Source organism: Danio rerio, chromosome 21, assembly GCF_052040795.2.
Source record: "Danio rerio strain M-AB ecotype USA chromosome 21, GRCz13ab, whole genome shotgun sequence".
In the NCBI taxonomy this organism is placed as follows: domain Eukaryota; kingdom Metazoa; phylum Chordata; class Actinopteri; order Cypriniformes; family Danionidae; genus Danio; species Danio rerio.
In genome coordinates this window covers 44,015,001-44,040,598 of record NC_141041.1, presented here as the reverse complement: position 1 = coordinate 44,040,598, position 25,598 = coordinate 44,015,001, and the positions used below count along the sequence as shown (strand labels likewise).

Genomic DNA, 25,598 nt, shown 5'->3' with positions numbered 1-25,598 from the left:
CATCAGTCTGTACCAGTCTGTATCTACCTATAATATCAATATATATAAGATACAGGGCAGGCACGTGCACACATAGGGTTCAACCTGTGCAGACAAAGCACATGCCCTTTTTAGTCTTGCATAGAAAGTGCCCTTCCAAAATGATCAAAGGTGCCCCCGCGACGCGACACACCCTCGGTCCAGCCCTTCAGTAGGCGCGCGATAACACCGCTCTTGAGTACGCGCGCGACAACACAGCTGATAAAAACGCGCGCGACAACGCACATTGAGTGAGAAGCGCGCTGTGCACGGATAGAATCAGCGGAGCGGGGAGCACTCTCTCTCCCCGCTCCGCTGATTCTGTCAGAGTACAGCGGTCGGCGCGGGCCACAAAATATTGCACTGAGGGCCGCAAATGGCCCGCGGGCCGCGAGTTTGAGACCCCTGCTCTAGTGTGACCGTATTAGATCGTACGAATTCATACGAATTAGCCAAAAGTTACGAATTGCTGTGAGATTGTGTTGGGAATTGAACATTATTTACAATATTTTTACCTTTACTCAGTCATTAGGAGCCTATTGATTTGGACTAATTTGCGTGTTTTAGTCTTAACAGTCACCAACACCAAGGAGCATGGATCCAGTTAAAATTCTTTTTTAATGTTCTGCTAAAGAATGAACGACAACTAGGCTACATCTTGGATGACCTGGTTGAGTAAATTAACATGAAATTTTGTTGTATAATTTAAGCAAAAACTGGGTAAAATGTATGACCTAATTTACCTGTATATTATTAACGCGAGAGCAGTGTTGGGCTAACAGTTGTAGTGATATAATTAATTAGTAATCCATTACTTTATTTAACAAGATTCCGGTTTAAAAACATAAACAGTGAATATATTTATTATAGTGTCCCAAATTTCCTCACGTAATCCTCAGAGACAATTTGACCATATGGGTTAAGCGTGGTTCTGTTCATTAATTCACAATATAATAATGATTTGCTATACAGTAGAGAAAAACACTGGTGTGCGCGCGGCACATCCTCAATTGCGCGTCTGTTGAGTGACAGATAATTTTTTCTGAAATTAGTCTTTTATGTCAGAACAAGTTAAGAAAAATAACATTTAACACCACTGATACAGGTTTGCAAAATCAAGCAGTACGAATGACTAGGTTGCTTCATCTGGAAAAAAAATCTGGAAGCAGAAGAGACCGGGAACAGAGTTAAAAACTTCCCTTAGCCGCTATTTTAAGTAACAGATATGATTGATAAAACATCATATAACCTGATAACGAGTGCGCAGGGAGTCATTTATTCGCTAATGAGATTAATCTGCTATGCACATTAAGGAATTGTTTTCCTTTTCGATTAAACATCTTGATCCACATATAATGGATGCACGCGCTTGCGTCAATTCACGCGCGCGCCTTCGCCAATCAGATGCCTTTTAGGAGCGCCCTCGCAGCGCAAACTCATTGATTTTTACACGAAGTATCCTGATCCGCTTCTATGATGTAAGAGGGTGGTAAATATTGATGAAGTGAACGGATGTCCAATAGCTATCCGAATTCCTCGCCGGGGCTGCTCTTGGATAAAAAAAGTAATTGTAAAGTCGCATGCAGAGCGATATAACCGCACAAGTGTGTAAGATTTATGTTGTTTCCATATAAAGGATCTATTCTGATAAGAAATGGCTATTAACACGGACGCGCCTCACGCGACAGACGCCGCGCTTCAGTCCACCGATTTTGGAGATACTCAGAAACTCCTGGACATCTCGGACAAACAGCTGAAGAGAGAATTAAACCACACAGATTCTGACACACACTTCGCAGGTTCTCTGAAAGAGGAGCCCACTGAGCAGAGTGTGGTCATTTCTGCTTCAGTCCCGCGGTCTTCGTCGCGAGCGAGCTTCAGATGCGCGTCGCCGCCCACGCCCGAGGAACGCGAACCCTGCAGCTTCATGTGGGTCGCCGTGATGTCCTGCTTCTGCCCGGCCGTCCCGATCAACCTGTTCGCGCTTTATTTCGCGCATATGGTGAGTATCCCCACAAGTTTGGAATTAAAACAGTCTGATAATTAAAGGGTTCACCCAAAAGTGAAATACTCTCTCTCAAATGGCTTCTAACATTTATGAGTTGCTTAATGAAGATATTTTGAAAAAAAGCTGAAAACCTGTAACCATCTATTATCATACACAAACACTGGAAGTCAATGGTTACAGGTTTCTGGTTTTATTCAAAATATCTTCAATAGAAGATAAAAACTCATAAAAGGTTGAAACAAGTGAAGGGAGATTAATTGATGACTGTTTATTTTTGGAAGATATATCCCATTAATTCTAATGTTAAATGTTTTTTTAAATGAAAACATTTTAAAACCAATGTTTCCTCGTTCGTTTTACATTTCGATATGTTCCTCCTGGACCCCTAATAGTTCCTATTGTGACTCAGGGAGGCATAATTTGCAAGGATTCTAATACTATTCTTTTATAAAGACTGTTAAAGTAACCTAATAGTTCACCTAAAAGTGTAAACTTTGTCAATTTTCTCATCCCCCACATTGTTTAGTACATTTTATTTTTGTGTTCAATAGAAGAAAATAATCATACTAATTTAGAAGCACTTGAGGGTGTGTGCTTTTGTGTTTGAACGAACTATACCATTATTATTTTCATTTGCAATCCACAATACAAGCAAAAAATTAATTAAATGTTTTTATCTTGACTAGTTCTTCAGATATAATCATTGTGTTTTGCTATTAGTCATGGTTATTACAGGATTTCTACAAAATATTTACTTTGAGTTTCTGAACTTCATGTATTATATATCTATTTTTTCATTTAACTTCTGTTAAAGATAATTTAATCACAATTCACCCACAAATAAAAAATAAAATAAAAAATACAAAGCATCCACCCTGAATCATCCATGTAAGTCAAAGGTTACTGGTTCAACATTCTTCAAAATATGTACTTTAGTTTCAACAGAGAAACAAAACTCAAAAATGTGCATGAGTCAAGGGTGAGTAAATGAAGATAGAATTTTCAGTTTTGGGTGAACTGTATACACTCACCGGCCACTTTATTAGGTACACTTTACGAGTACCGGGTTGAACCTCTCTTTCGCCTTCAGAACTGCCTTAATCCTTCCTGGCATAAATTTAATGGGGTATAAGGAAATATTCCTCAGAGATTTTGGTCCATATTGACATGATAGCATCATGCAGTTGCTGCAGATTTATCGGCTGCACATCCATTATGTGAATCTCCCATTCCACCACATCCCAAAGGTGCTCTATCAGGTTGAGATCTGGTGACTGGAGGCCATTTGAGTACAGTGAACTCCTTGTCATGTTCAAGAAACCCGTCTGAGATGATTCGCGCTTTATTATATGGCGCGTTATCCTGCTGGAAGTAGCCATCAGAAGATGAGTACACTGTGGTCATAAAGGGATGGACATTAGCAACAATTCTCAAGTAGGCTGTGGTGTTGACACAATGGTCAATACTAATGAGCCCAAAGTGTGCCAAGAAAATACCTACACACCATTATACCACCAACAGCCTGAATTAGAGTGTTGTTGATGCCAAATTCCGACCCAACACTCTCAGAAATAAAGGTACATGAGCTGTCACTGGGGTGGTACCTTTTCAAACGGTGCAAATTTGTACCTAAAAGGTCCATATTAATACCTAAAAGGTACATATTAGTACCTAAATAGTACAAAATTGTTCCTCTTCAAATTTGTAGGTACTAATATAGACTTTTGAGATACCAATATGGACAAGTATAAATGTGTATCTTTTGAAAAGGTAACACCCCAGTGACAGCTCGCGTACCTTTATTTCTGAGAGTGTACCATTCAAATGTCACAGCAAAAATCCAGACAGGCAACATTTTTCCAATCTTCTGTTGTCCAATTTTGTTAAGCCTGTGTGAATTGTAGCCTCAGTTTCCTGTTCTTAGCTGACAGGAGTAGCACCTGGTGTTGTCTTCTGCTGCTGTAGCCCATCTGCCTCAAGGTTGGACTGGTTGTGCGTTCAGAGATGCTCTTCTGCATACCTCTGTTGTAACGAGTGGTTATTTAAGTTACTATTGCCTTACTATCAGCTTGACCCAGTTTGGCCATACTCCTCTGACATCAACAGGGCATTTGCGCCACAGAGGTGGATATTTTCTCTTTTTCAGGCCATTCTCTGTAAACTATAAAGATGGTTGTGCGTGAAAATCCCAGTAGATCAGCAGTTTCTGAAATACTCAGACCAGCCCATCTAGCACCAACAACCATGCCACGTTTAAAGTCCCTTAAATCACCTTTCTTCCCCATTCCGATGCTCGGTTTGTCTACATGCCTAAATGTATTCAGTTGCTGCCATGCGTTGGTCTGATTTGATCTTTGCGTTAAAGAGACAGGTGCACCTAATAAAGTAACCGGTGAGTGTATATCCCAGATCTGCTGACTTCATCATGTTGTCAACTCACAATGTATTTTTCAAACCCACAGAATGTATTTTCTTCCTGTTCATAAATGACCCACAGCTTCTTCACTAATGGCTAATGGTGTATTCACATGAGGATAGAATGATAAAAGCATTGATGAGGAAGCATCACGTATAAAACCTTGTGTCCTAACTAATATTTTGTATTTGTTTCCATTTATTTTTGACACTGTTTATTGTTTTAATCATAAACATTATGTACATTCTGCAGGTATTTCTTACTTAGAGTGCCTTTTTGTCAGGGTTTTTCTCCATCTGTAAATATTCTTAAATAGTCAAACAAATCTAATAGTTACTAGTACATTTTACATTAAAAATGAAACTTGATTTGAAGAATGGTCTTGAAATACTACTTGCTTCAAGGAATAAATATTCAATGCAGTCTTTCTGCTGGATACAGTGTTCCCATGTTCTTGTAAGCTATTGCTAACTGGTAAATGGAGAAACATACAGGAGATACACTATGTCTTTAAAGCAATTAGCTAGTAAGTAAATCACATTATTCATTTATTCAAGTTCTGAATTGCACAAAATGAGTCATTGGTTTGCTCAACTTTTGCTTTTGTAGTCGATTTACGTGTTTGTTTTTTTTTAAATAAGATTAATAATTTTGTTTTGGGCACTACATGTCACCTATAGCTAATTTTACAACAATTCCCTTTAAACATATACTACATTTCATAAAATTTGCTCTCAGAAAAGATGTAAGCAATTTATCGTGCAATAATGCTGCCATATCTCTCTCTATTGATATATCTTTAAAAATAATTTAATTGATTGGTCGTTGATCAATAAATACGACCTGATTGGTCATAATGTGACTCATGGGGCCTCCAGCTGTTACATTAGAAATCAACTACCCATAAAGCTGACTTACGCTTGATTTCCTTCCTGTTTCACTTCAGTCTCGCTCTATGATACAAGCAAAAGATTATGACGGAGCCAGAAGACTTGGACGTCTAGCTTTGTTGCTCAGTCTGATTGCCATTGTTGTGGGTCTGGCTATAATCATTTATCTACTCATGACAGGTAAACGCCACTTTCTATTGTCTTTACATGCTTTTCGTTAATTGGCATTTTGTATTTACTATAACATTGAGATACACACACAGCCGTCAGATTCGGAATTGTGCAAATTTATTAACGGCTACAGCATGGCGCAGTCCAAAATCGTGAATTAGACCTATGCACAAAACTGAAATATCGCGTAAAGCAGTGATTCTCAAACATTTTTCACCAAGTACCACCTCAGAAAAAAAAAAAAAACTGTCTTTCCAAATACCACCATAATGATCAGTATTAAAATAGAGTAGTGTAGCAGGCCTAATTAAGCATCTACAGCACTGCAGTTAAAAAACGAGGCAGATTAATTCATATTTTTTAAGAATATTTATTATTGTCAGCCTCTTTAAACATTATAAATAGTTTAAACATTAACTGCAGTAGCAGGTAAAAAAAAAGAGTCAACATTCAAATTAAAATGTGCTTTTACAAGTTAATTAAAAATGGCGCTGTTCTTAAAAAGTACAAAGAAAAATGCTGTACTTTAATTGTGAAGAATTAACTTAGTAGCGGCGAGGCAGTGGCGCAGTAGGTAGTGCTGTCGCCTCACAGCAAGAAGGTCGCTGGTTCGAACCTCGGCTCATTTGGCGTTTTTGTGTGGAGTTTGCATGTTCTCCCTGCCTTCGCGTGGGTTTCCTCCGGGTGCTCCGGTTTCCCCCACAGTCCAAAGACATGCGGTACAGTTGAATTGGGTAAGCTACATTGTCCGTAGTGTATGAGTGTGTGTGTGTGAATGTTTCCCAGAGATGGGTTGCGGCTGGAAGGGCATCCGCTGCGTAAAAACTTGTCGGATAAGTTGGCGGTTCATTCCGCTGTGGCGACCCCGGATTAATAAAGGGACTAAGCCGACAAGAAAATTAATGAATGAATTAACTTAGTAGCCTATTCATCAAAACAAAGAAATGTTGCTTGAACATTATAAATATAGGCTATATGTCATTCATATTCATATAATTTTTGATGCAATTTGAAATATATGTTGCATGTACACTTTTTAAAATCTAAACATTAACTTGTATGTAGATCGATAGGAAACCTGTTTTTCTTAAGCTGATAAAACATTGCTGCAGCTCCAAGTTTCATTCCTGGAGAAAATTAAAAGCACTGCAGTGTTTGGGTGTTCTGTGTTAATTAGATAATTAGTCTACCGAAATTCTATTCCATACAAAATATGAAGCTGATCGGTGCTGGTGCTGGTCTATGGCCTGGGGGTCGGGGACCACAGCTCTAGCGCATATCTGCTCTGCAAGTGCCATGCGCCTCTTTCTTTAGTTCTGCATCAATTGAATCGATATTTAGCAGCTGAAGACGCGATGCACTAAAGAAAACGTTCCAAGCACAGCGTTTTGATCATGGGCTTCAGCGAACAGCCAATGCTGATCACATCAGTGTTATCGTACACATGAAATGATTAAAATTAATTTTTGCTTTCATTATTCAGCGATTCCTCCGCATACCACTAGTGGTAAACGTACTGCAGTGTGAACACCACTGGCGAAGAGCATTTTCCAAAAAAGCAGTTTCCATCCAAACGAACGAAATAGTCACTTAATGATAAACTGGCACAAATATCAAAATGGAACTTACTGGTTAGGATAAGCCCTGTTGGCCTTTTTTCTTATTTTATAAATTACTTGTGCCTCAGAAAATGAAGACGAAGCGATATGATCATATGTTTGCATATGTAAGCGTAAGATGCTCTTGAAATGTGGTTCTGGGAAGTAAAAATACTGATCCACTTTGATGACGGACTTTGGTGAAGGGATTTTCGAATGACCTAAAGATCATTTCAATAATTTTTCAATCATTATTTCAGTCTGCTGGATTTATTTATTAATGCCATCAAATAAAGGTTATTTTATTATTATCACATGACCTCAAAATAAAAAAGGCAAAAAAATAAAAATAAATAAATAAATAAATAAATAAATATGTAATCAAAAAAGCAAGACACCAAAAAAAATGTAATCAAAAAAGCAAAACATCAAAAAACAAAAAAAAAAACTGATGCACATGCTGGAATTTGTTTGGTAAATTGATATAAAGACATTTATACAAATTATTTAAAACTATTTTATATATGTTTTTATGCACATTTTTTAAATGTATGCACATCCTGGCTTTTCCATTAAAGATGCTGTATGTACGTATTTGACTCTTCTCCACCCAATGCCAGTTTAGCCAATTATATTAATCATGGGTTGCCTTGGTGTGATTCATTCAGTCATGAAGACTCCAAAGCATGTGTCCGTAACCAAAAATGTGACCTAAATGTGGACAGTAGCAGCCCCCGAAATGAGCAGCAGATTCAGAGTTCCACATGAGATGGTTATTAATTAGCAAATAACAAAAACATTATAAACAAACATTAGGTGAGGAGATTACTATAGCTGCAACCCAAATGGCACACCATACACTATGTACTTATGCACTTACACACAACAGCATAGTATATGTATGTAGAGTCATTGCAAATGGAAAGCAGAAATTCAAACCTTTTTCCAGATGACATATGATGGGTACCAAATTAGTGAAATAAATGAGCAAACTACCAAATAATTCCTGCCCTGAGTATAACCGCAATTACCATCAGGAGGCGGTAAAATCACTCTCCTAGGAGAATACTGTTTTCACAATCCAAAATAAATAATCCAACAAAAGCCCTTGATAGCTCTGCCCTTTCTGATACGTGAGCAAAGCAGCAGCCACTGAGTGTGTGAAGCGTCCAACATTACACACTTCACTTTAATGATTGAATAAGTTCATCATCTGAATATTTAAAGTGCACTTATTATTTTAAGTGTGAAGGCACTACTTACACTATACTACAAAATAGCATAGAATAGTGCATAAGTATGCAATTTGGGACACACCTATTGTAACCGTGTCCTAACAACACGCTACATGAAGAGATTTGCAGTGACAAGCAATTGGGCTGTTTGCACCAGACCCAACACAACAGAAATTTAGAAAAAGATTTTCAGAAGCACAGGACAGTGCACTTACTGCACCCTCATAAATAAAGGTACAAGAGCTGTCACTAGGGCAGTACCTTTTCGAAAGGTACATATTTGTACCTAAAAAGTCCTTAGTGGTACCTCAAAGGTACATATCAGTACCCAAATGCACCTAAAATGTACCTTTGAGGTACCAATATGGACTCTTTAGGAACAAATAAGTACCTTTTGAAAAGGAACTGCCACAGTGACAGCTCTTGTACCTTTATTTCTGAGATAGTGCCCCCCAATGAAATGGTAAGGTTTACAATCTAATTAATACAGATTTACCATTATTAATGTACATGCTGAATCACTAATATTTGTTGGCTTGCATTATTTCACAGTTCTAAGGTTCCAAGTCACTTTAACACAAAACGCACACTTTATTTTCAAGATCTGAGGTGAAGTGCATTTATCGTGTATGACCACACACCCAAAAGCACTTCACAATCATAAGGGGGTCTCTCCATACTATCACCAGTGTGCAGCATCCACTTGGATGATGCGATGGCAGCCACAGGACAACAGTGCCAGTGCACTCACCACACACCAGCTATTAGGGAGTGGAGAGACAGTGATTCAGCCAATTCAGTGGATGGGGATGATTGGGAGGCCATGATGGGTAAGGGCCAATAGAAGAAATTTGGTCAGGACACTTTTACTCTTTACAAGAAGTGCCATGGGATTTTTAATGACCACAGAAAGTCAGAAACCCAATTTAACATCTCATCTGAAAGACGGCACCCACTAACAGTATGGCGTTCCCTTCACTATACTGGGGCATCAGGACTCACACAGACCACAGGTTGAGCACCCCCTGCTTGCCTCACTAACCCCACTGCCAAGAGCAACCTTGTTTTGCCATGTGGTCTTTCATCCAGGTACTGACCAGGCTCAGCTGTGCCTAGCTTCAGTCTTGGGCTGTGGGGTGATATGGCTGTGGGTGTATCTGCTGCTGCATTCAGTAGTATGGCAATAACTGTCATGTAAAATTGCATTCAAACTCACATTATTAGCATTTAACACTGAATAAAGCACATGAGGTGTTCCTGAGGTGATAATTTCCAGTTTTCTGTTGTTCAGCTGCAAGAAATAGAAACCGTTTCTAAAATATAAATTTCAGGTGTTGGTTAGGAGCAAAACTACTTTTAATATGAAAATATGCCCTCTATCACGTGCTGTTGCATCTATTTAGGACGCAATTTAAATCAGCCTTTGTTGGTTTCGTCAATCTGGCAACCTGCGCTTGCGTGCATTTTGAACCAGGGGCGCAATACCTAGTTAAACCACTGGGTGTCAAACTTACATACTGCATTTAAAATTTAAGCATTTAAACATTTTTTAAGCATTTTATAAACATTATGTTTTAAAACTGACCATAAAATTAGTTGGATGGAAATAAAGCTAATGCCTAAATAATTCTAAAAGTTCCTGGAAAATGCCCACTTCACAAGAAAATAAAAGTAATTTGACGAGGACGCTGCTATTTTGACTAGTCTGAATAGGGTAATGAGGGTAATTCCAATATAAGTCAAAACATCTAAAATACAGAAATGTACAAATTTTTGATACGTCATGCATACATCAACTTTGCAAGTCAGTAAAATAGTATCGATTGTACACAATCAAAACCATTATTAACTATGTTGCTTTGGTGCATTTCTCACAACACTATTTACATTTGCACAACAGTTCATGCATTTCTCAAAACAATTAGTCATTTGTGCACATCCTAGTAGCAGTTTCTCATTCCTTACAACAAATTGCAAATGCTTTTAGACATGCGTCAATGGAACCTTCGCTAAGCCCTACCCTACTTAGTTACTGTTGCTATGCCTGTCAGGCTTTCGTGCCTTTCAATGTGTGTGCGCCGGTGTCAGACATTGCCAGGGATATATTGTTATTTTTGCCAAACAGGTGAGATATCCGAGAAAGCCAGACAAAAAAAAAAAAAAACTGCAGTATGCATTACAGTATATTTACAACATAAAAGGCAACCGATTAGAGAAAAATTAAATCAAAATTGAAGCTAGCTTAGCCTAGCCGCCTCATACGCTAACCATTCAACAGCTTAGTTCATGGTCAGCAGGAGAGGTGAAATTTAAAAATAATCTAATATTAACTAATTATACTGTAATTTCTCTAGTTTTAGCCAAAAAGCCTGATAGATTAATTGTTGCGCAATGAAATATAGCGTTACTAACCGACGAGAAAACACGCATGACAGTGCTTTTACATAGTTCATAGAAAGAGGAGCCAGAAAGGAGAAATTGATGGATTTGTGCTGAATATTAGCATCATTGACCCATAACAATGTACAGCAAGTTACCTATAACTGTCAGTATGTTTCTGTACTCTTTACAAATTAATGAAAAACAGCTGGGGGTAAAGTATATTGAATGCAAGGGCTCAGTTTGTGATCATATCTCTGTTTTGTTTTGTTGATTTGTAATTTCTAATATTCGTAGCTTAACATGGGTGAAAATATGAAGTTCAGTAAAGTTAGCAACAGATTCGTATTTTCCAGATCAATAACTCATGTCATTATGACAATTGTTGGGTGGCGGCTTTTGGGTGTGGCTTAGCGAAGGGTCAATTGCTTTCATACAACTCTCTGCTATTAATAACATTATCATTTGCTTATGTCATGTCAGTCAAAATGAACTGAACTTGTAAATGCCGAATAGTCATTCCATATAAAACTAAAAGTCCTCATTTCATTACTTGAGTCATTACATACAAAAATGTTGATCTAGTTGTCAAAATCTGTCTAGCAACTATTATAAAAAAAAATGTAAATCTTTATTTTCCTGAAAATGTCTTCTAAATTGAACAATTTCATGAATGATTTACAGACCGGTGTATGTTGTAGGTTCAGTTCCAATATGTATAGCAATATTGTTTACAGTTGTTTAAGGGAGAGTTGATGTTTGTAGTAAATAAGTGTGTATTTATTATTTTGCACTATGCTGTGAATAAATTAGAACTGCAAAAAGCAAATGCAGTAAAAATGTGAAACATACATATTCAGAGTCTTGTACTCAGATCCTAGGGGTGTCAAAATTAATTGTTTCTTCGGTGCACCACGATGCAGACGCGGACAATTCATAATAACCGGTTATTATGTACTGACGTAATTTTTCTCCTATTATGCGCTCTGTCGCGAGGGAGATTAGCGCGAGTATTTACAACATTCAGGCAACTCAGGGCCGGCCCGTGGCATAGGCACCATAGGCATATGCTAAGGGCGCTGTACATCCAGGGGGCGCCAGAAATGAGCGCGGTTCAGTTGGTTTTGTTTTCGATTTTACTGACACACATTCAGTTATAGACGGCAATAACTCAAAAACCTCTTACCCTAAAAAGATCTAAAGTGTGCTTCCTACAAAAAGACAAAGCTGGTTATGTTTCACAGCTGTCTTTCTTTTTTTTCGCTCGACATTACAACCACTGCTCTGTTTAAGCCCTCGCAATATGTGTTTAGCCGGGATAGCTCGCACTGAGAGGAGCTCTCAGTAAGGGACCGTCGGAAAAGTGCTTCTTTTTTTTTCGTTTTTCTGCTCAGCTCAGCGCGAGCTCTCCCTGTTGCGAGGGCTTAAGTGTGTGTGTGTGTGTCTGTGTTTGTTTGTTTGCTGCTGTCTATGTTTGTGTATGTGTTTGAATGAGAGACAGTGTTGTGCTGTGTGTCTGTGTGTATATACAGACAGCTTGTTATAGCCTCCCCCCTAAAATATAACACTGTTTATAGAAAGCATCGTCAATGCACCATGATGCACCGAGATATCGAATTGAACCGAAGGCATGATAATCGTAACCGAACCGTGAGACCAGTATAGTAAAATGCACTAAATGCAGTGATGTCTAACTTTACTTTAGTTAGAGTAAACGGTCATAATGAAAACATGACAAAGCCATTTGATTATCTTGTTCATAAACAATGGTGTCAGGACTTTCATGTTAATGACACAGACACTTGGATTGACACGAATACTTGCTCTTGAGGAATGAGCTCTCCATTTTGAGCAAGTGACACACTTTTGCAGGTTATCAACTAGCCTTTGCAGTTTATACTAATTGTTTTGAGAAATGCATTTACTGCTGTGCAGAAAGGCACTAGTGTTATAAGAAATGCACCAAAGCCACTGAGAAAAAAACTGTAAAACAAGAATAATGATTGTGCTTGCAGTGTCTTTTAAAGGTCTCTTATTTGCTTTTCTGTCCCCCAGAGTTGAAGTAGTTGTGGATGTCGTACTGAATGCACTGATGTAAATGGGTATCGGAAGTGAAACCAAAGAAGATGGATGATGAATGCCATGTGAAAACTTTCAGAAAACTAGAATGTCTGTTATTTTGTGTTTTACACTTTTTGACAAGGACTCCTGTTCATTGACGCATTTTTTTTTCTAGCACTGAACTAATTTTGCACTAAATCTTACATTACAATCAGGTGTAATTTTGAAGTATATTTGAATTCTTTCAAGGAATTGCATTATATCATGATGATGTGTTGCATGTTGCAATAAGAATGAGACTTTTGTTAATGATTTTCCAACTTGACCTTATTCTTCACGTAAGAGGGAGCAGCCCTCTGTGTATTGGGATATATTTATGGCTTCCAGTCTCATTCACTTCCATTGTTTTTAACGTCTAAAATCAGTCTAAAAATCATTATGCAGCTGTAAACTGTTCTTTTCTAACTATATCCTTTTTCTTTTTAGGTGTAGTCATAAACACACTTGTTTGTAGAGCAATTAGTATGTTTTCTGCCATGTATTATTCCTAGTCACTTCTCCCAAAGGCAACTGAATCAGATGTTCTAAACAATCACAGAAATGAGCACATTTCCACATTGCAGAATAAGGTCAATAGTGCTAAAACTTATGCATCACTTATGTAAATCTGGTACATACATAAAAGCACAGTTTATATTATTAGTTCTTATTCTTAAATGGTATTTTTAAAGTTTTATATCTTGCATTTTGTGTTCTAAGTTAAAGGGGTATTTCACTTGAAAATGAAAATTCTGTCATCATTTACTTTCGCTCATACCGTTCCTTTCTTCTGATGAACACAAAAGAAAATATCATGAAAAATGTGACCTTTTGGTCATACATAATGTGAAATTCAAATGCATAGATTAAATTCAATTGCAAGCACATTAACATTAAATTTAAGTAAATAAACATTTTCATTACCCTTTTTGGGGGGCAACTTTATTTTGATTGCAACTTTATTTCTAATAAAAGTTCCCATAAGAGTTTAGCTTTCAAAACTGTAGGATAATCCTGTAAAAAAAACCTTTATTTGCAAGATGTAAATTGCAATTACTAGTTATAAATGTGCAATTGTGAGACTATTAATGTATTATTTCATGTAGAACTTCCATATATTGATGGTAAATTTGTTGTCCTTTGTGTCATGCAGAAGAAAAAAAAAATAGTCATACAGATTTTGAATAGTATAATTTTCAAGTGAAATGTCCCAAAACAATTATACATATTTATTTATATGTTTATTTTCTGTCATTTTGATGTATGTCCTTATGGGTATGTAGAGTAATGACAAGTTTGCAAGATGGAGGATTGCAGTCAGAGCTTTGTAGCGAACTAATGTGTACGAATATGTAATATATAAAAATTCCTGAGAGATGGAACAAAGGCGAATCAAGGGCTACATTCAACGAAAAGCACATGCATGTTTGGAAAAAAAAACTGCAACCACTGCAGTATTAAATATAAATTGTGCAAACTTGTCTTTTGCTAAAACTGTGCCATATTTTTGCATGTTCTAAATTAAACATGGTCTAATTTAAGTGTGTTTTGTTGTGTTTAATAGACCTCCATTAGCACAAGATGCCTTTAATCATTAGTATTTATTTACTAGCATGCAAAATAATCCTTTGGTTTTCACATAAGAATGAAATCAGGTGTGGTTATTTCATTAAAAAGCTGCAGCACATCCTGTTCTGCTCTAAGCCTTCAGAGCAGTGGAGATCAGAGGAAACATGTCCGATAATTGCTATCCAGTTCACATAAGTGCATTCCTTTCAGCTTTACATTGAGCCATTACCAGCTCAAATGGAGGCAGAAATCTTATGCTTTAGCTTACGCATAACAAAGAGGAGACCACTGCTTTAACTTTGAGCTTTATCTTACTTTGTTTATGCAGCGCTTCAGACATAATCAACAAGAATCAGTCTTTTGCTTGGCTATTCAGTAGTTGACAGATACAGAATCTGCACCTGTAGATATAGCAGGCATCTATTTTTATTGTTTTCTGCCTGCTCATAAAAGAGCTAAAGCTTTACTAATGGCTGTGTTCACATGATGATTTTAGAATAATTAACATGTTGCCATCTTCATAAAACAAAAATGATTAAGTGTATATTAGGACATTTACAAGACTCTCTTTCCCAGTCTATTCAAAATGAAAGGAATGATCAATAACATTCAGCCACTGTCTAGTTTTCAGAGTACACCCGCTTAATGGATTGTTTATGCCCAGTTGACCAATGCCTTGGCAGCAACTCAATGCATTTAGGCAGGTAGATGTGATCAACTTCTGCTTCATGTTCAAACTGCGCATCAGGATGTTCCCCATTTGACTGAAAGATGATTTAGGTGACTCTAAATGAGGTGCTGTTGCAAGAAAAGCAGGTCTGAGTACTTCGGAAACTGTTGATCGGAGAATGGTCAGAAAAAGAGACAATATACAGCAGGCAGCACTAATACAACGGCAAAGTAGCTCAAACTAGAGGTATGCATGTCCTGTACTGCGGGAGCCGGGCAGATTTCTTTCGGTGCGGGAATAAATTTCGGAATAAAGCGCGGGAGCGGTCGTTCACTGGTGTAATTCTGGACGGGAGTCCCGAGCGAGTATGCGTATGAATGTGTGTGAATGAGAGTGCGTGATGCTGCGTTTAGCTTGTTTGTTGCTCTGTGTGTGTGTTTGTGTATGTGTGCTCGTGTGCGTGTGTGCGAATGAGAGAGAGCTTTGTGCTGTGTGCGTGTGAATGAGAGAGAGCGTGCTGTTGCTGTCTGTGTCTGTCACTTGCTTGCTGTGTGTGTTTATACAGAAAGCATGTTATAGGCTGTCCGGACTCTATATAGCTGGGTGGTTTTCGGTTTTGTCCCCCTCCCATTAGCGGGAACGGGTGTGGTGGGTAGAAAAAGGAGCGGGTCGGGCAGCAGGACAATGAAAGCTGAACATAAAGGGGAGCGGTCGGGTTCGGACTAAAACCTGGCGGGTGCGTGTAGGAGCAGGATTTAAAATTGTCCCGCGCAGATCTCTAGCTCAAACAACCACTCATTAGGTCAGAGGTCAGCAGAAAAGCATTTTGAGCTCAACACTTCGAACCTTGAACCAGATGAGCTACAACAGCAGTAGACAAAGAGCAACCAGTGAATCTCCTGTCATATAAACTTGAGGAATAGCTAAATGGGGCTACAATTTACACAGGCTCAACAAAACTGGATGCAATTTTGGAACTAACGCTGGAAACATTTAATTCCTTCTTAACACAACTCCAACATATGGCTATATTCATGGCGAGAACCATTTAATCCACAGATTTCTTTTACACAAAAGGAGGGACAATTTAGGGTGTATTCACACTTGTATTCGCATTCATCTTGTTTGACTCTGGTACAGTTAGTTTAAGGTGTGAATATGATCTGACCTCGACCACAGATTTGCATAAATTCCTGCTCTTTTCAGGTATCAGGATCCTGTAGTGCGAGTTGTGCACCCGTAGTGTCTGTCTTTGCTGAGCAACCATTGCCAAACTCAGGCACCTGCAGGGTTTGGGTGCTTGAGCACCTGCCCTTTTTATCTCTTTGAGTGAAAGTGCCCCCTCCTTCGCACAAATTTCTTGGTATGACCACATCTTTAATTGACTTAACTTGCATGTTTTTGGGCTGAGGGAAGAATCAAATGTTCCTGCAGTACAGTAAACCCTCACTGACAGAAGGAGAACATGCAAACTCCCCACCAAAAGGCCACATGGTCCCTTTAGGCCTGAACCATGGGCTTTACTTAGTGTGAGACCACTGGACAGCAAAAAAAGTGAAAAAATTCTGAATTTGTCACAAAAAATATCAACAAAACAAACATGGTTGAGATTTTATTTGGCACATTTTGGGCCTTCGTACCAATTGGGCAACATTTAAACACCAAAGCTTAGCCTAGAGTACTGTTGCTGACGATGTCCATTACTTTAAGATCATAGTTTAATATCTTGTAGTGGCTACATCCTGCAGGATAACCCACCCATGTCACAGTTCAGATCAACTTAAACTGATTTCTTGAACATTGCAAGGAGTTCACCAAACTCAATTTGCCTTCACAGTCACCAGGGGCCTCATGTACAAAGACTTGCGTTGAATTCATACTTAAACATTGCATACAAAGCTGTAAATATGCGCAGGCAGTAAAAAAAAAACACTGCGTATGCGGATTCCCACGCATATCCTCTTTGTACATCCGATCAACAAGAAACTGAGTGCACGTGTATGAGCACAAAACCCCTCCCTGCCTCCTCCCCCGTATAAATATGCTAATGACTCTACTTTAGCAAAACCAAATGAAAAAGCAAAGGTAAAAGCAAACAGGTAAAGAAACTTCACAGAATGTGAATTGGAGGTACTCCTATAGGAGGTAGACCTGAGAAAACGGTGTTTGCAAGTCTGTCCTCCGGAATTAATAGCAAAAAAATAAAATAAAATAAAATGAGTGGGAGAGTTTAGCTGAAATGGTGTCTGCACATCGCACTGTGAACAAATTAAAAAAGAAATGGTCCGATGTAAAGCTGCAGGTTATTAGGGAAACAGCGGTGCACCGTCAAAGTGTAGACCGAACAGGCGGGGAAACAGGGGACGCTGAACTAACACCCTGAGAAGAGTTGCCTCAATTGTGGGTGACACTTTACTGTCTGGAGTAGTATCTGTGTCTGTGGGACACACAGATGTACTAGAGGAACACTTTGTTAGGGCCAATCGCCTGCTCTACAACTGACCAAGTGGGAGAATGGCCATCATTGTATCTGCGCTCTTGGTCAGTTAGTGGGTTGCTGAGGGGGGTTAACAGCCACGTCTTTAATGGATAACCGTGGTCTCCTGATATGCAGTTAAATAATTACGTTCAATGAAATAAAATAAAACTTAGCTGGAAAAATATCTTTAAATATATCACTCACCAAGAAGCCATCCATTGCACATCCTGCCACCTTGGAGCCTCCTCGCTGTCTTTCTTTCCAAACTCAGCACAGAGCTCCAAGAGGACAGCTCTTGGAAATCTGAAACAGCTAATGAGCCAGTCATCATCGTGGGCCAGACAATCACTGTGATCCCTAAAAAAATGTCCCCTTCGGATTCGACCATTGACAATGTTCACTAATAAGGCCAACACTGCCATAGCCATAGACTAAGGGTTTTATACATTTGCAAATGCTTTTATATGTTCTAAATCAAATAATTGGTCAAGAGATCATTCAAACTGTCAATCCCCAACATTTTCTTCTTAAAAAGATTTACATCTTATTTTATAATACTTGAACCGAGTGCCCACAGCATTGAGCTCTTGACCCATGGAGAAAGTGTTTAAGCCGATGGTGGGATGCTCAAATGAAGTTTAGAAAATCAATAGCACTTATCCTTCGTCTTCTCTTGCAGACAGACGGGCCCAGTTTGCCGAGCGGGAGGATTAATGCTCAGTTGTGAGCTTCACTTAAATATAAACGGAGAGTGGATTCCTCAGCTCACATATCCTGTGAGCAAAGTATGAAAGCTTTGAGAATTTATTAAAAACAGAAATGTGTTTAATGGAGCCAGAGGAACTCAAAGAGCCAATGAAGAGTTTTTCAATGTTTAAAGAGCTGAAAAGAAGTTTAATGTCAGTGTTGCAGTCTCTGAGCATGTTCCTGCGAATGTTGCTAAAAAGAGGCAAGGGTATTGTTGAGGTAAACCACAGCAGTTAGGCCAATTCCAGGAAACTTCTAATGGACTTTCCCACTCAGAATCCTCTCTCAGAGGGCATCATGGCGATATAGCAAAATGCTGTCAGTGTTATGTTATCTGACATTTTTATCTGGGGGTAGTTGTGGGCGGCTAGGCTAGAGTCTACAGAAATATTATATCTATCTGGCTTCTTCCACACCCTACTAGCTCAGGTCACTGAAGAGAGTATTTTTGCACCATATGAATGCTTTCTACACTTTTCACTACACTGTAAAATTTTGGCATTTTTTGATGCACACTTTCTATAGTGGAAATGGTTTTAGTTATAGGACCTTGTGTTGGGTGAAGTGAATTAACTACTTCAGGAGTAGGATCTAACCCAGCACATAAGGGGCGTTTTATACCAGACAGGTAAAGGAACTCAAGGTGTACTCAAACTAGGCACAGTTGCCTTCTAAACCCGAGCATGCTTACATTATCGATGATACGACTGCTCAGTTTTGAAGAGAATCGCTCTCGCTCAGTTTAGTGAAGAATGCTTTAGTTATATTGTTTTGTATTATTTTAAAGGTGCAGTAGGTGATTGTCTTCAGAAGCATTTTTTGTTGTGCTGATTGAAAGTCTCTTCACAGTCCAATAGTAAGGATTACAGAAAATTATCCAAATGTGTTTATATGTATTTTTATATTCTGGGTAAAGCATAAAACTAAAAAATGTTCATCCAATTAAATAGAGTCGGACCGACATCTCCCATAATTCCGATAAGCAGGTCAGACTGTCTGTCAGCATATGTAGATACAGACTTCTGCGCATTTGTTCGTGCAGATCCGCCATTTGCGCATGCCCGTCTGCATCACAAACACATTCGCACGAGCGAGCTGCGGGCCGCTCGTCGATGCAGAGTCTGAGGCGCCGAAGGACAGACGAGCTCGGGCCGATTACTGTAAAGCCAGGCGCTATGGCGAGTGGATCGTGCCACTTCTCAGCCTCACATAATTCGCCCTTAAAGCGGCCGCGCGGTCACGAGACGGACTGGGAGAAATCAAATGCTGAATTGAAACTTTTAAAAACCTGATCAATATTGGAGTTACTTTAGCACGCTGGAGGAAGGACGACACCATGGCTGAAGTATTACTGTTAGTCAGGTAATGTTGTTTTAAAACCTAGTCAGGCTAAGCTTATGGTAGATTGTGTTGTTATGAATGACTTCCTGTATATGTACAGACGTGTTGTTCAGCCACTAAAATCTCCCGGTGAAAGATTGATGTGATTATTTTCAGTTTCATAAGGTTCTTTGACAGCATCTATAATGTAGATTTATATTTAGTTTAACAACAAAACACCATAGCGCTATTCCGCCTAACTGCTTTATTGAGCTGAAGTTGCTTTTATATTCACATTGGGTTATTTTTGAACAACGACAGCCTCCCTATACGGTTTACCATGCTACTCTGAATATTCGCTCTGAAATAGCATGTAAGTGTGGCTTAATAATAAATGTAATTCCTGCACGGCGCTGGCACTAACTAACTGGCGAATGACATGAACTAGTGGGTTGTCTGTCTATTGTTGTGACGCGGTGTGTGCGCGCTCGCGATTTCAGGGGGTGTGGATTTGAATCACAGTCCCTCCCCGCCGTCCAAAGATAATATGCTAAGCGGTTAGCATTTTGGCAGATCACCTACTGCACCTTTAAGTTTTTTGGGATGCGATGACACGGTCAAATTTTTGCTGAACAGATCCACAACTTTTAACATTCAAACAATTTTATGAAAGTCCTCGTGCTGCACGTATAGGAGGTTTGCTGAAGGTGCAGCTGTCATGCAGTGAGGAATTTGCATCTTTAATAAACAATGACAGCTTGCGTTCATTGAAAAGTACGAATTATCATCAAATCCAGATGAAACACTCCTTAAAGATGGCATTGTGTCTTTAGTTTCATGCTCAGGTGTGGGCAAGCATACCTCGGCAAAACCCAATCGAGCCGCGCTCTGGCACACCTTTTCCAACCGGGCCAGGGCTGGTGTTGTGCTGTAAAATGCACCCCTACCAAATCATGCACCCCTTGCTGAATTCACTACCTGATTGCATAATCCCAACCACACCTTCTAATCCCAACCCCACACCTAATCCCAACCTTACCCTATACAAGTGAATAAGGGGGTGCATAATCTGGCAGGAGTGCACTTTTTGGCATGACACCAGCCAACTGAACCACGCTTAGGCACGATTTGGAGCACTCACATTTGTCAAACGAACGAGAAATATGCCCGGGCACGGTTCGAATAGCCTAGTGTGAGTACACCCTCAGATATAAGAGTAGAACACCATAATAGTAATGGGAATTTCGGATCATTTTACTGACTTTTAGGTCTCGTTCAGTGAGATAAACAAATTCTTTTGAGTCATTACGATCAATAGACCACATCTACAACTATAGCCCAAACATTGATCACACTACAAATTACATAACTAGGATGCCATAAAAAATGGCATGGTCTTTTGTCTATGATTAGCAGTCCATTAAGCTTAACCAATGTGGGAGGTGGTACTTTGAGTCAAACGTAGGATTTGAGAGATGAACAAACTTATCAAATCTTTTTCTGGCTTTCACTAGATACATATGATATCTTTCACAGGATGAACGAACAATTAAACCCCATGGAAGACTCAAAAAAAAGAAACAAATATTCTCCTCCACCTACACCAGGGGTCACCAATCCTGGTCATACAGGGCCGGTGTCCCTGCAGGGTTTAGCTCCAACTTGCCTCAACACACCTGCCTGGGTGTTTCAAGTATACCTAGTAAGACCTTGATTAGCTTGTTCGGTGTATTTGACTAGGGTTGGAGCTAAAATCTGCAGGACACCGGCCCTACAGGAACAAGTTTGGTGATCACTGCCCTACACAATTGTGCCCATGCACAGATAAACGAATCACTTCCTGAGAGGACTCATCGTTCTTGGGTCACACAAAAGATTTGTTCAACAACAACTCATCACTATACAATAAATAAATATCTAAAACTAACAAGCGAAAATCTAGCTTGAATATTCATTTCTAGCAATTATTATTTTGTTTTCAGGATTCATAAGCAATCAAATCTGTGGCGAAAAATCTGACCTGTGGCTGTTTAGAGAAATACCGGTAGATGTCTTTTTACAGCCATAAACATAATTAAGTACAGAAACATATTTTCCATATAAAAATAAAACATGTCCAGACTTTTCTACATTTGCCAAAAATTGCAATCTAGACATGTTTAACTACAAATAATGTGATCTTTATAATGAAGAAGAATGTCTGAATTCTTCGGAATTGTAAATTCTTATCAGCCGTTTAAATGCAACATCAATCACTGCATAGACAAAATAAACAATTGGAGTTACACAAAAAAAGCAAAACAAGTAAATGCTGCTAACATTAGCTTTTTGTTTGTTGTAACATGTTGTAACGTATGTTGTATGTTAAAATACTGTGCTAGTTAAATGCCCTCAGAGAGTTAGTTAACAGCCCTCAGACGAAACAGGCAAGTAGTCGATAAGTCAGAGCAGAATTTGACAGAGCAAAGTGTGGATTTGCTGTCCTTGAAAGACGTTCAACTTTAAATTTTAAATGACAGATGTCATTTTTTTTCACTATGTGAAATTTTAAAAATAGCTTCTATCTAGAGATCTGCGTGGGACTAAATTTTGAATCCCGCTCCCGCCCGCACCCGCCAGGTTTTAGCCCGAACCCGACCGCTCCCGCTTATATTAAGCTTTGGTTGTCCCGCTGCCCGCCCTGTTTTCTACCCGCCGTGCCCGATCCCGCTGAAAAGAGCGGGGGAGAACAAAACCGAAAACCACCCAGAGTACAGAGTCCAGACAGCCTATAACAAGCTGTCTGTAAAAACACACACACACACACACACACACACACACACACACACACACACACACACACACACACACACACACACACACACACACACACACACAGACAAAGCTCTCTCTCTCTCTCTCTCTCATTCGCGCGCACTAACACACACACATAAGCACCAAGCACACACACAGGCAAAGCTCTCTCTCTCTCATTCGCGTGCGCGCACACACACATACACACAGCAACAAACAAGCTAAACACAGCATCGCGCTATTTCATTTACACACATACATACACGTTCCGCTAGGGAGTCGGGCGCGATATTGCTAGACAGCCCGCTCCCGTCCCAAATTGAACTCGTTAATGATCGTTGGACTTTATTATGAAATTTATTCCCGCGCCGCAGAAATTTGGTCGGGTCCCAGGGGAATGCAGACCTCTACTTCTATCTCATTTTCGACTAGTAAAAATGCAAATATGAGGTTGTGAAGATTCAAATTTAGCAGGAACAATCTGGTCTGGAAAAAAATGTTAACAGACAGCGGGTGCACAAACAGTAATTAAACAGAGGGCGGAGAATAAAACCTAGCAAGATCAGGGCTGAAAAAAAAAACAGTCCCGCACAGACCTTTACCTCATGAGAGTGAAGTGAAAGTTAAACGTGCACTTCAGACTCTCTTCAGAAGTATTAAGTCATCCAGGTATTTCTAGTCAACCCTGTTTGAATTCTGACACACTACTTGGCTCTCATACTGTATATTCTAGACAAACTGTATGACTTTCCTGTCCACTTTTAAAGCGTGTTCATTCCACGATCTTAATCATTCTAAATGCAAAATAATAGCGTTCACACCACAACTATAAAATAATAGCTGTGATATTGTTGCAATCGCATTCAGTACTGTTTTTTCCCCAGCTCAAGGACAATAAAAACATTAACAGTCAATCAGAATCCACTTGTGTTTGAAGAGCTTGAGCATTTGGACGTCTCTGTTCGGTCTCTCACTGTAGCACTTACAGGAAATGAGTGTGATGGGACTCCCAGCATTACTTAGCGTCTCCATCAGCTCTCATTCCCATCTGAATTCTGAGACTGATGCAGCACTTAATATCCACCCATTTGAAGATCTCAACACAGAAACTGTGAATGATGCTTTCCAGTGCAAAGGTCTGCATCATACTATACCTTTTAGCAAGTCCACGTTCACAATGCTACACAAATTGTTGACTTACTGTCATGTATTTAGTGATAGTTCACCCAAAAATGAAAATTCTATCCTCCTTTTTTCACCCTTCACTTCACAAAATTATTATTTATTTTTATTTAATTATTATATATTTTATTTATCATTAAAAAAATTATTTAGCTTCATAGTATTGTTTTTCTACTAAAGTCAATGGTTACAGGTATTCAGGTTTCTTCAAAATATCTTCAGAAATAAAAACCACATGAAGTTGAGTGAATAATGAGAACATTTTCATTTTTGAGTAAACAATCCCTTTAACAATGGCATGACTACATATAATAACCCCACTGAAATACCACTATGTTTCACAAAAACATAACTCAAACTACTGTATGCCAATGCATAATTGTATACAGACCTAAAAAATATTTTCTCTCAGCCATGTCTGGTTTCTGACAGTATCTGCCATGTTATTTAAGGTTCTTTCACAAGGTTGAATGGTGTGCTGTGGTTTCCAACATGGCATGATCTAAGGCCGTACTCACACCGGGCCAAAGCACGCTTGTCCCCCCTCCCGTCTCCCCCGACGGCCCGCACTCACACCATATCGGGCCTCGGCACGCTTAAGTCATCGCTGCTGCGCTGTTCAGTGAGAAGCGCTCTCTCACTCAGCAGCACAGTGGAGATTTCTCTAGTTATATCGTTTCAGTCGTTTATTATGCAGTCAGATATTTCGCCGAACAGATCCGCCACTTTTGGCGCTCAAAAACAATCATAAAGCTCTCGTGCTGCAGGAATGAGGTGGTCTGCTGAAGCCGCACAGCTGTCGTGCTGTGAGGAGTTCTCGTCTTTAATAAACTACGGCAGTTTGCGTTCACTGAACAGTAAGAATGATTAATAAATCCATATGAAACAGCCCCCTAAAAGTCACGTCTCGCTTTTAGTTTTGGGCTTTAGCGTGTTTTGCACTCACACACAAGCGTACTGTGCCAAATCCCAAGTGAACCACGTTCAGGCACACCTCTTCCAACCGGGCCAGGGCCGGCCAAGTGAACCGTGCTTGAGCCCGATTCAGCGGGCTTCTCACACTTCTCAAACGATCTGGGAAACGGGCCTGGGCACGGTACGGATGGCATAGTGTGAGTAGGCCCTAAGTGGCAGTGGTGAAAATGACCTGTTGTAGTTCAATCAGAGCATCAGAATGAGAAAAAAAGATAATTTAAGTGATTTTGAAAGTGCCCTATAGTTGCTGAGTGGTCTGCATATTTCAGAAACTGTTGATCTACTGGGATTTTCAGACACAACAATCTCTAGGATTAAAAAAATATTAGAGAAAATGTTCAGCAAGCATAAGTGCTCTGGGTGAAATTTCTTGTTGATGCAAGAGGTCAGAGGAGAATAGCGACATTGATTTTTCTAAACTTGCGTCCGACATTTTAATGACAATACGCGAGTATTGTTGCTAGCCATCTTTATCACTTCATGTCCACAATCTTTCAATATCAGGAAGTCTACCTCCAGCAGGATAATGTGCAGTTTTTTCTTAAAACTTATCCATTGAAAGGAGAAAAAGTGGAAATATCTGATTGACTTTGACAGGGATCAAATGGACGTGACTAGAGAACTGGGTCTGAACAACTCTAAATGACAGTGTGTTCCTTGAATACGTTTTTTATACCTACCAAAAGTGGTTCAAGAAAGAACAGCCAGTAACAAAGTAATGAACACCCAAAGCCTATTGATGGGTGTGCAAAGTGAAGGCTAGTTCATCTGGTCCAATAATTCAAAAAACAAGAAATACTTAAAATTCATTTGACATCCCTCTTCCTTCATAGTCTCAGCAGTTTTCAATGACAATACATCAAATATCTTGGTGCTTTATTGCCACCTATTTTTCATGCATTGATAAAAATTGCACATCAGGAACCCCAACACCAGTACTTTTATGTTGTTTTTAAATTTGATATAAATATAGACCTAACCATGCATCATTAGTGTGCAAGTTCTGACAATGTGTAAAGAAAAAAACACTTTGGGCACACGAGTTCCG

The 25,598-nt window shown here is 39.2% G+C and overlaps 1 protein-coding gene and 1 long non-coding RNA gene across 2 annotated transcripts in view; both read left to right on the top strand.

The window, feature by feature from the left end:
* Positions 1–25,598, top strand: part of LOC147838945 (uncharacterized) — a 1,276,407-nt gene that overhangs the window by 130,462 nt on the left and 1,120,347 nt on the right. The gene's annotated exons all lie outside the window — the stretch shown is intronic.
* On the top strand, positions 1,499–14,354 carry trarg1b (trafficking regulator of GLUT4 (SLC2A4) 1b (gene/pseudogene)). Its single transcript, NM_001386231.4, is given in 3 exon segments — positions 1,499–2,020; positions 5,389–5,512; positions 12,771–14,354. Coding segments are annotated over 3 exon segments (483 nt in total). The 5' UTR covers positions 1,499–1,672; the 3' UTR covers positions 12,782–14,354.